This window comes from Theropithecus gelada, chromosome 19, assembly GCF_003255815.1.
Source record: "Theropithecus gelada isolate Dixy chromosome 19, Tgel_1.0, whole genome shotgun sequence".
NCBI lineage: Eukaryota > Metazoa > Chordata > Mammalia > Primates > Cercopithecidae > Theropithecus > Theropithecus gelada.
Window position 1 is genome coordinate 15,375,785 of NC_037687.1, and position 14,685 is coordinate 15,390,469.

The window sequence follows — 14,685 nt, forward strand, 5'->3', positions numbered from 1 at the left end:
ATTTTTCCTGAGATGGTGGATTGGAGGCATTGTTAGCATGCTTCTCCCACTTGGAAAAACAAATGGGTGTGTAAAGATTTACACTGTGAAGTTTTTTCCAAGAAGTGACACAGGAACTTCATAGGAAAACTGAAAGAAATCACCCTTTGAAAGAAGCGTGAGGTTGCAGCCTACATCACGAGCCAGGTGGACAACTGTAAGTCCCCAGAGTGTGAGAGAGGGATAAAGTACCTCCAGGATATGCAATCGCACCAGGGAATCTGGCAATCCAGGCCACATAGAAGGTCTTAAGGAAATGAGGAAATGGGTACATTCTTGGAAACATAAACTCTCCTAGCTTGAAACAGGAAGAAATATAAACCCTGAGCAGACCAATAACAAGCAGTGAGATTGAATCAGTAATAAATAAATTGGCAACAACAACAACAACAACAAAAAGTTCAGGGCCAGATCAATTCACAGTCAAATTCTACCAGACATTCCAAAAATAATTGGTATCAATCCTACTGGAAGTAGTCCAAAAGATTGAGAAAGAGGGCCTATTCTCTAACTGACTCAGTTTATGAATTCAGTGTCACTCTGATAACAAAACCAGGAAAGGACATAACAACATACGAAAACTACAGACCAATACGCTTGATGAACATAGATGCAAGATCCTCAACAAAATACTAGCTAACCAAATACAACAGCACATCAGAAGGACTATACACAATTGTTAAGTGGGTTTTATCCCAGGGATGCAGGGATGGTTCAACATATGCAAGTCAATAACTGTGATTAATCACATGAACAGAATTAAAAGCAAAAATCATATGATCATCTCCATAGACACAGAAAAAGCATTCTATAAAATCCAGCATCCTTTTATGATAAAAAAGTCTCAACAAACTAAGCATAGAATAAATATACCTCAACATAATAAAAGTCTTACATGGCAAAACCACAGCCAACATCAAATGGAATGGAAAAAACTGGAAAACATTCTCCCTGAGAACTGAAATAAGACAAGGATGCCTACTTTCACCATTTCCATTCAATGTAGTGCTGGAAATCCCAACTACAGCAATCAGGCAAGAGAAAGAAATAAAAGTAATCCAAATTAGAAAACAGGAGGTCAAAGCATCACTGTTTACTGATGATATGATCATATATCTAGAAAACCCTAAAGACTCCACCAAAAGACTCCTAGATTTGTTAAATGATTTTAGTAAAATCTCAGGTTACACCATCAATGTACACAAATCAGCAGCGCTGCTATACACCAGCAACAACCAAGCTGAGAATCATATCAAGAACTTAATCCCTTTTGTAATAGCTGCAAAAAATAAAATGCCTAGAAATACGCCTGACCAAACAGGTGAAAAATCTCTACAAGGAGAACTACAAAACACTGCTGTAAGAAATCATAGATGACACAAACAAATGGAAACACATGCCATGTTCATGAGTTGGAAGAATCAATTTGTGAAAATGACCATACTATCCAAAGCAATCTACAGATTCCACGCAATGTCTATCAAAATACCATTATTTTTCACAGAACTAGAAAAAGCAATCCTAAATAGTGACCAAGAGACATCTAGGAGTGCAAGCTGGGCTTGGTTTTCTGGAGGGAGGATGGATCTTCAGAGATTATTTCATGTTAGACTGAGGAGTCCTCAGAGCTGGTGTGATTTTCAAGGGTGTCTTGCCTTCTCTCCAGGATGAAGATGGGAAGGAGTTGTCTGATGAGGACATAAGAGCAGAAACTGACAACTTCATGTTTGAGGATGAGGGTCCCAGTGTAGGATTACAGTGAGGGTCAGGATCTCTCATGCCAGGGATGTTGTGGGTGGACCCTGGATCGCTTCACCCTTCCCATTCCCCTTCCCCCATCCTCTCCCAGGCTCTCAATGCACGGGTGCTGTCCATCCTCTGGTGCTAAAGCAGCCCAGAAACCCAAGACTGCCTGGCTGCCCCTCAGGCCATGACCTCATGGCGGTGGTCTCTCCTGGGTCCTGCACAACCTTGCAAGGCACCCAGAATACCAGGAGTGCTGCTGGCAGGAGGTGCAAGAGTTTGTGAAGGACCGCAAGCCTAAAGAGATTGAATGGTGAGTACAGGTGCTGGTGGCTGTTCCTGAGCTCCATGACTCATGTTGGCAGTGTGGATGACTCTGCTCCCCAGGTGGGGAGGGGAGAAACGGTTGTTTTTGTCTATTTTGCCACTATCGTTTTGTGGGAATAAGAGCAGAGGACGACAGGCAGGGCTCAATATCCAGTCTGGCTATTAAGGGAAAAGTTGCAGGCTGTTTGGACAGAAAATATCTGCTCTGCTGAGAGAATTGGTGACAATGAATGAGGGGAGGTGATGCCACTTAACACATGTTTAGTAAATGAACTTCCCCTTCACTCCCTTCTTTTTATCCCGAAACGTTATTTTGCATGCATCATTGTCTGTTTTAGTTATTATGACAACTTTGTGAGATGGTGCTACTGAAACACCCATTTACAAACGTGAAGGAGCACAGCCTGGTGGTGAGGGGGGTACAATGTGAGGCTGGGTGGGTGGTCTGGTGCACAGCCCAGATCCATCAGCTGTGTGACTGTGAGTAGTCACTTAAATATTTTCCAGACTTGATTTCTCATTTGTGAAATGGAAAAACAAAATGGTTAATATACTTAAAAGACTTAAAACAGGCTCCATGACTCATGTTGGCAATGTCGATGGCTACCATTCCTGCTCTAGGTTGCCTGCCCCTCCCAGGCACACAGGAGGTCCACAGTGAGCTGAGCCCTTCTAGCCACTGGGGGCACTTTCTTCTCTGTCCCTACGACTCTGGCTGTTCATCAACCTCTGGCTTTGCTCCCTGAGCCTAACAGGGATGGAACCACCAGCAGGTGAGGTCTGTCCTTGCAGAGGGAGTGGGGATTTTGGGGGATGCACCCTACCTGATTGAGGCCATACGGCCAGGTGCCTGAATGCCCTGGCTGTTTGAGTTGGCAGAGGTAGTGGGGTGGGGGTGGTCTAGGGGCTCCCCAACACCCAGCCAGTGTCAGGAGTACTGACTTTCCCACCCTCCTGCTCAGCAGCTCTGCTAGGAGCCCCCTCCTTCAAGCCCCCCCTCACCTAACTCCACCCCACAGGGAAATTCTGGGGAGGGCCAGGAGGGGAGCCCTGGATCTGTTGGGCGGAGGATCCTACGTGTGGGAGAAGGAACCAGGTACTGATTCAAGGGCCTCAAGATATTTCTCCTTTGGGGCCTCCACATTGCCTGAGATTCCTCCATTATAAATGTCCCTATATTAACATGGCATTGATGCTAATGAATGGGGACGGTGCAGCATGGCAGAGAGGATGGATTTAGACTTGAGGGTCTCATAGACCTGAATTCCTGTGAGCTCTGCAACTTGGACTAGGGGACTGCCCTCTCCGAGCCTCAATTTGTTTTTATGTTCAATGGACACCTTCCCTCCACTGGGTGCCATCACTCAGGTCTCTCCAGCAATGCCCAGGGTTCTGGTCTAGAGAGCCGATGGGAGGGTGGTGGGACAGCTTTGGGCACTGTGATGCAGGTGAGCATCTGATACAGTCGGGTGCACGTTATGTAGAGCACCTGACACAGTAGGTGTACTTTATGTGGCGCACCTAGCACATAGTAGGTACACTTTATGTGGCATACTTGGCACACAGCAGGTGCTCTTTATGTAGCATATCTGGCACACAGTAAGGCACACTTTATATAGTGCACCTGGCACACAGTATGTGTGCTTTATGTCAAATATGTTGCACAGAGTACTTTTACTTTATGTAGGGGATCTAACACACAGGAGAAGCATTTTATGTGGATCATCTAGCACACAGTAGGTGTACTTTATTTAAAGCACTTGGCACACAGCAGGCATGGTTTATATAAAGGGCTAGGGACTCAAGATACAGGTTTTGTGAAGGGCGCCCAGCATACAGTAGACACTCTATGTGGAGCACCTGGCACACAGTAGGTGCACTATATGTGTAGTAGCCAGAACACAATAGACAAGATTTATGTAGCATACTTGACACAGAGTAGGTACACTTTAGGTAGGTCACCAGGTACATAGTAGACATGTTCAATGTGGAGCACCTGACACACAGTAGGTATGCTTTATATATGGCACGTGGCACAGAGTAGGCACGCTTTATATGAAGTACTCTGCACAAAGTAAGGTTGCATTATATAGAGCATGCTGCACACAGTAGGTGAACTTTATGTGGCACACCTGGCACATAGTAGACAGAATTTATGTAGAGTAGCTGATACACAGTAGGTGCACTTTATATAGTGAGGCTGGCACACACTAAGTGCACACAGTAGTACCTTCCATATAGTCTTTTGCACAGAGCTGAAGTGCTAGTTGCCATCCCCTTCCCTTCGGTCCCTCTTTTTGGAGCTCCTTCTTCTTAGGAGCCTTCCTCTGTCACCCTCTAAGGCCTCATCTGGCATCCCATTTCCCAGATGGGAAGCATGAGCCCAGGAGGGCCACATTGCCCACAGTCAGAGAAAGGACAGGGCAGAACAAGGACTCCACTCAGGGTCCCCTCGCTCTGCCCTCCCCTGCCTGGACCCCGTCCACTCACAGCCACTCTCAGCCTTATCCCCTATGCCTCCACTCTGTCCTCCTAAGCTGAGCCCAGCCTGTAGGCCTGTAGGTTTTCTCCTCCAGCTGGACTCTTTATCCCCAGAATCCGACGCTGGTAATCCTCAGCGGGGTTGGGGCTGCATTCTTTCCTCCTGCTTCCAGCAGTCAGGTCTCAGCTCAGGCCTTTGGCTGCCTGGAGGCAGGACTTGAACTCTTGCCAGGTTGTGAAGCCAGAGATGAGAGCTTCTGTCTCTGAATCTCCTAAGTCTGCACCAGATATGGTGCCTGACATCCTCCCCACCCATGTTTGGAGAGGAGCCCAGATGATCTGGGACAAGGGTTGGCCTGGCTCAGCTCAGCTGGCTGCGAACTCTCACGGTAAGTATATGCTTTTATCTGAACGCCCTTGTCTTGGAAGGGCAGGGTGGAGGTAAACTTGGGGCTCAGATTCCCCTTTAACCACCCCCCAACTTCCCCTGCACACTGCCAAGAAGGTACTGAGACCTGAGAATTCAGTGATCCTGCTGGAGCACCCTAAGTTGCACCCAGTTGGCCCAACCCGAGGTTTTGGCTGGCTGCCCAGGCACGGAAGACACACCCAGACTGTGGGGATTGGCTGTCTCAGCCCATCCCAGCCCAGCCCAGCCTCCTAAGGCCTTCCCTAGGTCAGAGACCAGGGCCAAAGACCTCCCAGCAGAAGCGAAGAGCAGTTTCTGTGGGACAGGCTGTTCCCGACAAAAGGTGCCAGGCTGGGGGTGGCCGGGCTGGAGGGTCCTGGCCTGGAATGGGAAGGGGACTGCCCAAGGCTGGGGTGGCTACAAGCTGCTGGCATGGGAAACTGGTGGTTTCCTGGTAACTGAACTCCTAGCAAATTCCCAAGGATTCAGGCTGGGCCCTTCTGGACTCTAATCAGCCCATCTCTTTCCCTTTCTGTGTGGTTACCAGATCACTGGAGGTCACTTGGTTGTTGGTTTTGGTTGGGCCTTTCTGGACTTTAGATCTCAGCCCTTGTTTACCCACCTCTGAGCCCTCCCTGCCCTGCCCCCAGTAGTTCCTGATCCTGCCCTTCTCCACTGTCCCTGGAGCTCTTCCCTGGGCCTCAGGACCTCACCTTCCATCCCCTCTGCCCTGCAGGATGTCACTGCTGAGCCTGCCCTGGCTGGGCCTGGGACCGGTGGCAACGTCCCCAGGGCTGCTCCTGATGCTGGTTGCAGGCTCCTGGCTCCTTGCCCGTGTCCTGGCCTGGATCTATGCCTTCTATGACAACTGCCGCCGGCTTCAGTGTTTCCCGCAGCCCCCAAAACGGCACTGGTTTTGGGGCCACCTGGGCCTGGTGAGTGTGACAGCAAAATGTGTCTGGGGTCTCAGGGTGGACAGATTTCCAGAAGAGCAGGAATGGCGCTCAGGGAGGTTGGTATTGATGGTGTCTGGGGCGTGGGACCCCGGAGAAGCAAGGGCAATGGTTCACTCATTCCTCTGCCCACTCACTCATTCCTCTCCTGACTCACTCATCCCTCTACCCACTCACTCATCCGTCTACCCACTCACTCATCCGTCTACCTACTCAGTCATTCCTCTCCTCACTGGCTCATTCCTCTCCTCACTCGCTCATTTCTCTCCTCACTCCTCTCCTCACTCGCTCATTCCTCTCCTCACTCACTCATTCCTCTCCTCACTCACTCATTCTTCTCCTCACTCACTCATTCCTCTACCCACTCATTCCCCTACCCACTCACTCATTCCTCTACCCACTCACTTATTCCTCTCCTCACTCGCTCATTCCTCTCCTCGCTCACTCATTCCTCTCCTCGCTCACTCATTCCTCTACCCGCTCGCTCATTCTTCTCCTCGCTCGCTCATTCCTCTCCTCACTCACTCATTCCTCTCCTCGCTCACCCATTCCTCTCCTCGCTCACTCATTCTTCTCCTCATTCACTCATTCTTCTCCTCAATCACTGATTCCTCTACCCACGGACTCATTATTCTCCTCTTTCATTCATTCCTCTGCAGTTCCATCCCAATCCTTTCTCACCTCCCTGTCCTTCCACCTCAGCCTGCTTGAATCCTTTTCCTGCCTGTCTTCCCTACACTACTGCACCTCCCAGAGGCTCCTGCATGGGTGTGGGGTGCACAGAGCAGGGCTCTCCTGGCATTCCCACCTTCTCCTCTGCTGGACTTGAGGCCTCCTGAACCCATTATACAGAGGCTGCTCCCTGACTGGCCTATTTGCTTGTATCTGCCCATCTCTGGGCTGCTGCTTTCCCACAGGAATTAGCTCTGACTTCCTTCCCCATGGAAGGACACAGCAGGACCAGAAGAGAATCGCAGGCAGTCTCCCACCCCATCCCCTTCCACAGACAATGTGCTCTTCCCCACTAAGATGTCCAAATGAGCCGTGTAGCACAACCTGGATATGATTTTCCCACTCCCTTCCACTTTCAGAAGCCGTCCTTGACACTCCCAAACCTTGCCCTCCGACTTGGAACTGCCCTCCCCTTTGGGGAATGTGGCCTCTATCTGCTCACTTACAAATAGCAGGATTGATGGGCGTGTCCACATGTCCACAGGAGGCACTAGCACAGAGCCTGGCGTAAGGGAGGCTCTCCCAGGTGGTACCTGCCATCATGATGGACCTTAGAGACACCTCTGCTCCCCTGGGGGTTGCTGAGAACGGAGGTCCCTCAGCGCGCAGACCTTTCATCTGTGGGAGAAACCAGTGCCCATGTGGACCAGTCAGGACACAAAAAGATGTGGGAACCAGCCCTAGGGATATGTCCTGAGGCCACACTGCTGCCCACAAACCTCCTCCCATGGAGACCTTCCCATATAGCAATCCCCAGACTGAAATCATTTCCAGGACGAGAAAACACATCCTCTTGAGCAGACAGCTTGTCTTCTCCCTCTGCTTTGGTGTTTACCCTCGGATCCTGGGACAGCCCCAAGAGAGAAGGAGCAGAGGTCAGCAGAAATCCCCTGCAGCTGTTCAGAATCCAGACACGCTGCTCACTGCAGATGCTGCACCATGTCTGGTGGCTGCAGGGGGGACTTGTGGCTCCTTCTAGGGAGGTGCATTATTCAGCGTTCTCCCTAGAAACGGAATCTCCTTAGAAACAGATAGGGTGTTTCTTCTTACCTCTCGTGCATGTATGTATGGAGACAGAAAGAGACAGAGAGATAAGATAAGAATTTATTATGGGAATTGGATAATGTGATGATGGAGGCCAAGAATTCCCATGATATACCATCTGCAAGTCAGAAACCAGTGATGTTGGTGGTGTAAATTCAGCCAGAGTCCAGAAAGGCCTGAGTATCTGGAGTTCTGAGGGCAGGAGAAGATGGATGTCTCAGCTGCAGAAGAGTGAGCAAGTTCTTCCTTTCCTCTGCCTTTCTGTCCTGTTCATGCCCTCAATGGATTGGATGGGGTATGGGGTCTCAGGGTAGATGGACTTCCAGAGGAGTGGGACTTCCAGTAGGGGTTCAGGGAGCTGGGTATTGATGGTGGCTGGGGTCTGGGACCCCAGAGAAGCAAGGGAGATGGCTCACTCATTCCTCTCCTCACTCACTCATTTCTCTGCCCATTCACTCATTCCTCTCCTCACTCACTCAATCGTCTCCTCACTCACTCATTCCTCTGCCCATTCACTCATTCCTCTACTCATTCACTCATTCTTCTCCTGAATCACTCATTGCTCTCCTCAATCACTCATTCCTCTACCCACTCACTCATTCCTCTCCTCACTCACTCATTCCTCTGCCCATTCACTCACTCCTCTACCCACACACTCATTCCTCTCCTCACTCACTCATTCCTCTGCCCTTTCACTCATTCCTCTACCCACTCGCTCATTCCTCTCCTCACTCACTCGTTCATCTACCCACTTACTCATTCCTCTCCTCATTCACTCATTTCAACACGCACTCACTCATTTCTTTCCTCAGTCATTCCTCTCCTCACTCACCATTCCTCACCTCACTCACTCATTCCTCTGCTCACTCACTCATTCCTCTACCCACACACTCATTCCTCTTCTCACTCACTTTCATCTACCCACTCACTCGTTCCTCTCCTCACTCACTCATTCCTCTCCTCACTCACTCATTCCTCTGCCCACTCACTGATTCCTCTGCTCACTCACTCATTCCTCTCCTCACTCACTCATTCTTCTCCTCACTCACTCATTCCTCTGCACCTACTATTTCCATCCTGTTTACCTTCAAACGCTAATCTCTTCTCAAACACCCTCACAGACACACACAGCAATAATGTTTGACTGGCTATCTGGGCATCCCTTAGCCCGGTCGAGTGGACACCTAGAATTAACCATCACAGGAGTTGATGGCCCCATGACTTGCTTTCAGATCACTCCTACAGAGGAGGGCTTGAAGAACTTGACCCAGCTGTCGGCCACCTATTCCCACGGGTTTATGATATGGATGGGTCCCATCATCCCCTTCATCGTTTTATGCCACCCTGACACCATTCGGTCTATCACCAATGCCTCAGGTACCCATGCAGAGCTTGTGGTGGTGGGTGCAAGGCCAAGCCTCTGCGTGGTCCCTGCAGTACCCAGGCCCCTCCTTGAGTACCCAGACCCATCACTGAGACTTCCATCTCAATGTCTTCTCCCTCCATTGCCATCTGTTCCCTGCCTTCGTGTTCTGGGCACCACTGGGGCCCAAGAGGCCTCAATTCAGGGCCCTTTCTTGAAGGAACCCCCATACTTGAAGAGAAGGGTCTAGACAGAGACATTTCCAGCTTCATGGGGTCAGGAATGGGCAAGAGAGAGATGGGTGTGACACCCCAGAGAACTGGGTGTCTGATGGGGCAGGCTGGAATGTTTCCTGGAGGAGGAGTTGTTGGAGCTGGGTCTGGACCAATGAGTAGAAATGTTTTAAAGTGTGTGGCAGGATGATGCAGTGGGCTTCATTGGTATTTGGGGGCCCAGCCAGTCCTGGCACCAGCCTTGTCCATCCCTCAGCCCAGAGCGGTAGGAGGACTTGTGGCTGGCAGAGAATCTGGGCTGTTATTTATGTGACGTCCACCTATGATGGGTCTGTTCCTTCTACCTCATCCTGTCACTCATCCACCCTACGTTCACTGCTCTCCTCCTGCAGGCTTCAGGATTCTCCAATAGGAGAACCCACTCTAGCTGGTTATCTCCCCTTGCTTTTTGCTCTTCTCGTCCTTGGACACACCAGGCTCAGCAAGGGAAGTGCCAGCATCCCACAGAAACTATGGCTCAGACCTCAAGATCCTTAGTGACTCTGTGCAGATCACCAGCTCTCTCTGGCTGCTGAGGTCTCTTTCAGTTGTGAGTGATGGAAACTCAACTTTGTGTGTTCTAAGCAAATAAAGAGAATCAAAGTAGTGTAAAGTCCAGGGACGGTGGTCTTCAGGCATGGCTGAAACCAAGTGTCAATGAACATCATCAGGAATCTGTCTCCTTTTCTTAATTTCACCATTTCTTTGCATCACTTTTTCTTTTAAGGCAGCGTTTCTCTTATGGTGTCAACCATGGGTCCCAGCAGCTCGGTTCTTGTCAGAAAGCTCAGCTTTCCCCCAGGGGTCCCATAAATAGCCTATAGTTTCAATATTATACCTGGTTATATCTTTTCTGTTTAACCTGGGATCGTATGGAGAAGTCATCACGTGTGTGGTTCAGCTTTGACCAAGGACACTTGGGGCATGTCAGAGACTTTCTGGCTCTTCTCTAACATGTGATTTGAAATTGTCTTTTCTCCTCCTTGTCATCTCTTTGCCATGTTTGCAACTTGTCCAAGGTCTGGGAGCTAGGGTCTCTTTGGAATTTGTCAGTTATTATTTTAGTCTTCCTGTGCCAGGTTTCGAAATCCATTCCAATCATGCTTGAAGAAGTCTTGGTTACACCTGGGACATGTCTGGGACATTTAAGAAATATTTAAACCCTATCTGGGGCTTGTCTGTGGGGTACACAGAAGTCATGTCAGACTATCTCAGGTCCATGTCAGGAGATGACAGAGACTGCTAGGGTAGACAGGGTGTCCTGGGCTCCTTTAAAGGTATTTTGTAGAGTGCAGAGCTGTGCTCCGTTGTTGCAGAACATGTTGGGACATATAGGAGCCATGTCAAGGTGTGCTGGGCTGTGCTATGCCCGGTTAGGTTGTGTCTTAGCTTTATTGTGCTGTTGCAGCCTGGGCTGGTCCTTCTTCCTCTATTCTCCTTCGTCCGTTGGCCTTGGCCCCCTTACCGCTATGCTGGGCATGGAGTGGGGAAAGTGCTGGTAGGGAGCCTTGCCCTACACCTGAAGTTCCTCTCTTGCCCTCTACATGGCCCCTGATGGTCCTCATTCATGCCAGCTGCCATTGCACCCAAGGATGATCTCTTCATCAGGTTTCTGAAGCCCTGGCTGGGTGAGTACCTGCAGGTGAAAGGGGCTGGGGATGACCTTGGGCAGGGGTGGGGAAGGTGCTGTTCTTGCCCACTGTCCTTGGCTGCCCTACTAGGAGAAGGGATACTGCTGAGTGGCGGTGACAGATGGAGCCACCACCGTCGGATGCTGACGCCCGCCTTCCATTTCAACATCCTGAAGCCCTATATAAAGATCTTCAACAAGAGTGCGACCATCATGCTTGTGAGTCCCTTGAACTCTGGGTCCCAGCTGGAGTCTTGGGGTGGAGGAAGCATGGACAGATCTGGTCTGGGATTTTGGCTCCTCTGGGTGACACTGGGCCATTGCTCTTCCTTTCTGAGCCTTAGTTTCCTCATCTGTAAAATGGGGAGGATAACCCCTACTTACAAGGTCGTTTACTTGGCACATAGTAGGTTCTCAGAAGGTGTCAATTTCTGTGTTTTTCTCACAGAATCCCTGTAAACTCAAGAGAGTAAAAGGGAAGATTGCGTAATAGTCATTGCTGAGTACAAACCACTTCAGAACTCACTGGCTTAGAGCAAAAAGGGTTTACAATTTCTAATGAGTCTGTGAGACAGCTGGCCAGTTCTTCTGGATGTGGAAGGGATCACTCTTGGCACATGAGAAGCTGTGGGTCAGGTGGGCAGTTTTGCTGATCCTGGCTTAGTTCATTCACATGTTTGGGGCTTCACTAGCTTCAGACTGATCTGGGATGGCCTCAGCTGTGACACCTGGACTTCCCCCATGTGATTCACTGCCTCCAGAAAGCACCCTGTTGCTCACATAGCAGAGACTGTGTTCCAAGAAACTGAGAGGAGGCTGCAATGTCTGTGGACATTGTCTCTGCAATGCTTCAAAGTTCAACCAGGTTTCGGTCTATTAGAGTTACTACGTCATCATTTCACCACACTGTATTGGCCAAAGAAAGTCAAAAGTCCAGTACAGAATCAAAGGGGTGTAAAATAGAATGCATCTCTCAATGGGAGTTGCTGAAAAGTTACTGTGCAAAGGGTGTGAATACAGGGAGAAGTGAAGAATTGGGGGTCAGGATTTTGTGAAGTGTCTTTCATTTTTTTTTTTTTTAATATGCAAGCTGATAAGTTAGCTTGTTACTATTTCATGGATTCTAACCCAAGACACAAGACTCCTGGGTCAGAGACAAAGGGTAGTTGATTAATCATGGCACAGTAAGTGACATGTACTTCTTGTTGGTTTGTATCCTTTTTCTGAGTCATCCTAAATTCCACGGGGGTGACACTGGTGGGTCTCTATAGTAGTCTGCTCATGCAGTGCATTGTGTGACAGACAATGGACATTAGGCTTAGGGAATCTGCTTTAATAGTGGCAAATACAAGCCTGATACTGGTGCAGGGGGAGTCGCTCCCTTGTCTCTCCAGGTTGTTTTCTGCAAACACAACTCTGAGAAATGGCTCAAGTAAGAACATCACGGTCTTGTATTGGTGGCACACCCAGCAAGGATGCTCAGGGCTGATGAAGAAGTGCCTCTTCCAACACAGGGATATTTTTGAAATGAATTTATTGCAATGGATACGAATAAAGCAAACATTTACTGGGCACTCATCCTATGCCTGAAAAAATGTCATGTCCCAATGCCAGGATATAAGTTGTCTAATTTAATTTCAATAACCTTGTTAGGTTGTGGTTATTTTTGTCCTATTGCAGATGATGAACTGAGGGCCAGAGAGATTAGAGAGTTGGACACAGTTCAACCAGCCAGGAAGTGAGCTAGGAGTGGTGGAGCAGAGATTCTATCCTGGTTTATCTGGCCCCAAAGCAGATCACCTTGACCTTTATTGAATATTTGACAGGTGGGACCTAGGTGGGGGCAATAGGTTGACCAAGGGCACACAGAGCACAGGAGACAGAGCTGAGACTTGAATGCCGGTCTCTTGGCTCCAAGTCATGGGTCTTCATCTCCTAATACAAACGCCTTCTGCTTCCATCCAAGTCTGATTCTCGCTGGCAATGGGTTCCTAGGGCAGAGGACCAGGTGGCTGACTGAAGGGGAGTCCCTCCCGATGCTTGGGGCTTGGGAGGGGCACAAAGGAGGCAGGACCCAGCTCTAGCTCTCTTCCCTTCTCTGGCCAGGACAAGTGGCAGCACCTGGCCTCAGAGGGCAGCAGTCGTCTGGACATGTTTGAGCACATCAGCCTGATGACCTTGGACAGTCTGCAGAAATGCATCTTCAGCTTTGACAGCCATTGTCAGGAGTGAGTTCCTTCCCAGGGTCTGGGATGTGAATCCACGGACCAAAGGGAGTAAGTTGGGAAGGGAGGAATGAGCAAAGTAACCAGAAGTACCTTTCTGGAGGATTTGTATCAGCTGTGCTTTGAAGGTCGAGGAAGAGAAGAAAGTGTTGTCTTTACAGGTAGGTAGAAATATTTGGGTAAAAGCAAGAAGGTTAGGATGAGCCAAGCATGTGCAAGAGACAGTAGAAACGAAGTTGTGGAAGTAGGGGCTAGATATTAAGGACACTGAAAACTGAAAATCAGGAAAAGTGGTACGAAGTTTATAAAGAGATTTCCGGAGAGCTTTTGTAATTTCAGCTGATGATGAATGTGGTAAGAGTTGAACTGTTTGGGAAACTGATAGCCCGCCACCACATCCAGGTAATTTCTGTATTTTTAGTAGAGAGGGGGTTCACCATGTTATCCAGGCTGATCTCGAATTCCTGACCTCAGGTGATCTGCCCTCTTTGGCCTCAGAAAGTGTTGAGATCACAGGAGTGAGCCACTGTGCCTGGCTGCTCCTTCTTTATTACATGGTGAAAGAGAGAGAGGGAGAAAGAGAGAAGAGAGAGAGTTGGTTATTGGGGCGGGGGGAGGGTAGCTGGAGCAGGGATGAATTGGAAGAGGATGAAGTCTGAGTTGTGTGGACATTTTTGGTAAGGAAAATGATCAGTACTGGATACTGGGTGGGAGACAGAGAAGAGAAACATGGTGTCCAACCTATACTCTAAGTGCCTTGGTGCATGGAGACTGCTCTCTCAGAGATGAGACGCAGGGAGAGAAGACGGTCTGGAGAGTCAATCTCATGACTGATACCCACCATGTATCTCTAGGACCATCTGTTTCTAGATACTCAGTTTCCTGATGGGAGGTAGCTCCTGGCTGCTGGTGGGAGGTGTTCCTAGGCTTTGCATATGTTACATTGTTGCCTCCCTTTCTGCCCTCGGCCTGCAGGAGGCCCAGTGAATATATTGCCACCATCTTGGAGCTCAGTGCCCTTGTAGAGAAAAGAAGCCAGCATATCCTCCAGCACAAGGACTTTGTGTATTACCTCACCCAAGATGGGCGGCGCTTCCGCAGGGCCTGCCGCCTAGTGCATGACTTCACAGATGCTGTCATCCAGGAGCGGCGCCGCACCCTCCCCACTCAGGGTATTGATGATTTCCTCAAGGACAAAGCCAAGTCCAAGACTCTGGATTTCATTGATGTGCTTCTGCTGAGCAAGGTGGGTTTCTCTATGATCTGAATTTAAGTGAGAGAATACAGCTTGATGTCAAATGTCAGCTGAAATAAATTGGTCTTGATCCAAAGGGCACTGGGAGCCATGGAAGATGCTTGAGAAAGGGAAGGTCACAGATAGGTTTTAGAGATGATTTTATTGCATGCAGCTCACGGGGCACTGTTAATTTTGAAACTGTGAAGAGCCTGAGATTTTACTTATCTTAC

At 49.1% G+C, this 14,685-nt stretch overlaps 1 protein-coding gene across 2 annotated transcripts in view; it reads left to right on the top strand.

Annotated features, from left to right (window-relative positions):
* LOC112612399 (cytochrome P450 4F12) overlaps positions 1-14,685 on the top strand; it is a 56,056-nt gene that overhangs the window by 23,210 nt on the left and 18,161 nt on the right. The window contains exons 1-7 of one of the 2 annotated variants that reach the window (XM_025366862.1): positions 4,964-5,342; positions 5,736-5,934; positions 8,961-9,105; positions 10,938-10,991; positions 11,085-11,212; positions 13,100-13,221; positions 14,194-14,464. In XM_025366862.1, the coding sequence (XP_025222647.1) occupies positions 5,737-5,934; positions 8,961-9,105; positions 10,938-10,991; positions 11,085-11,212; positions 13,100-13,221; positions 14,194-14,464 (918 nt within the window). In that variant the 5' untranslated portion in view covers positions 4,964-5,342; position 5,736. Of the gene's footprint in view, positions 1-4,963; positions 5,343-5,735; positions 5,935-8,960; positions 9,106-10,937; positions 10,992-11,084; positions 11,213-13,099; positions 13,222-14,193; positions 14,465-14,685 lie in introns of those variants that run through there. The other variant, XM_025366863.1, reaches the window with a different exon arrangement.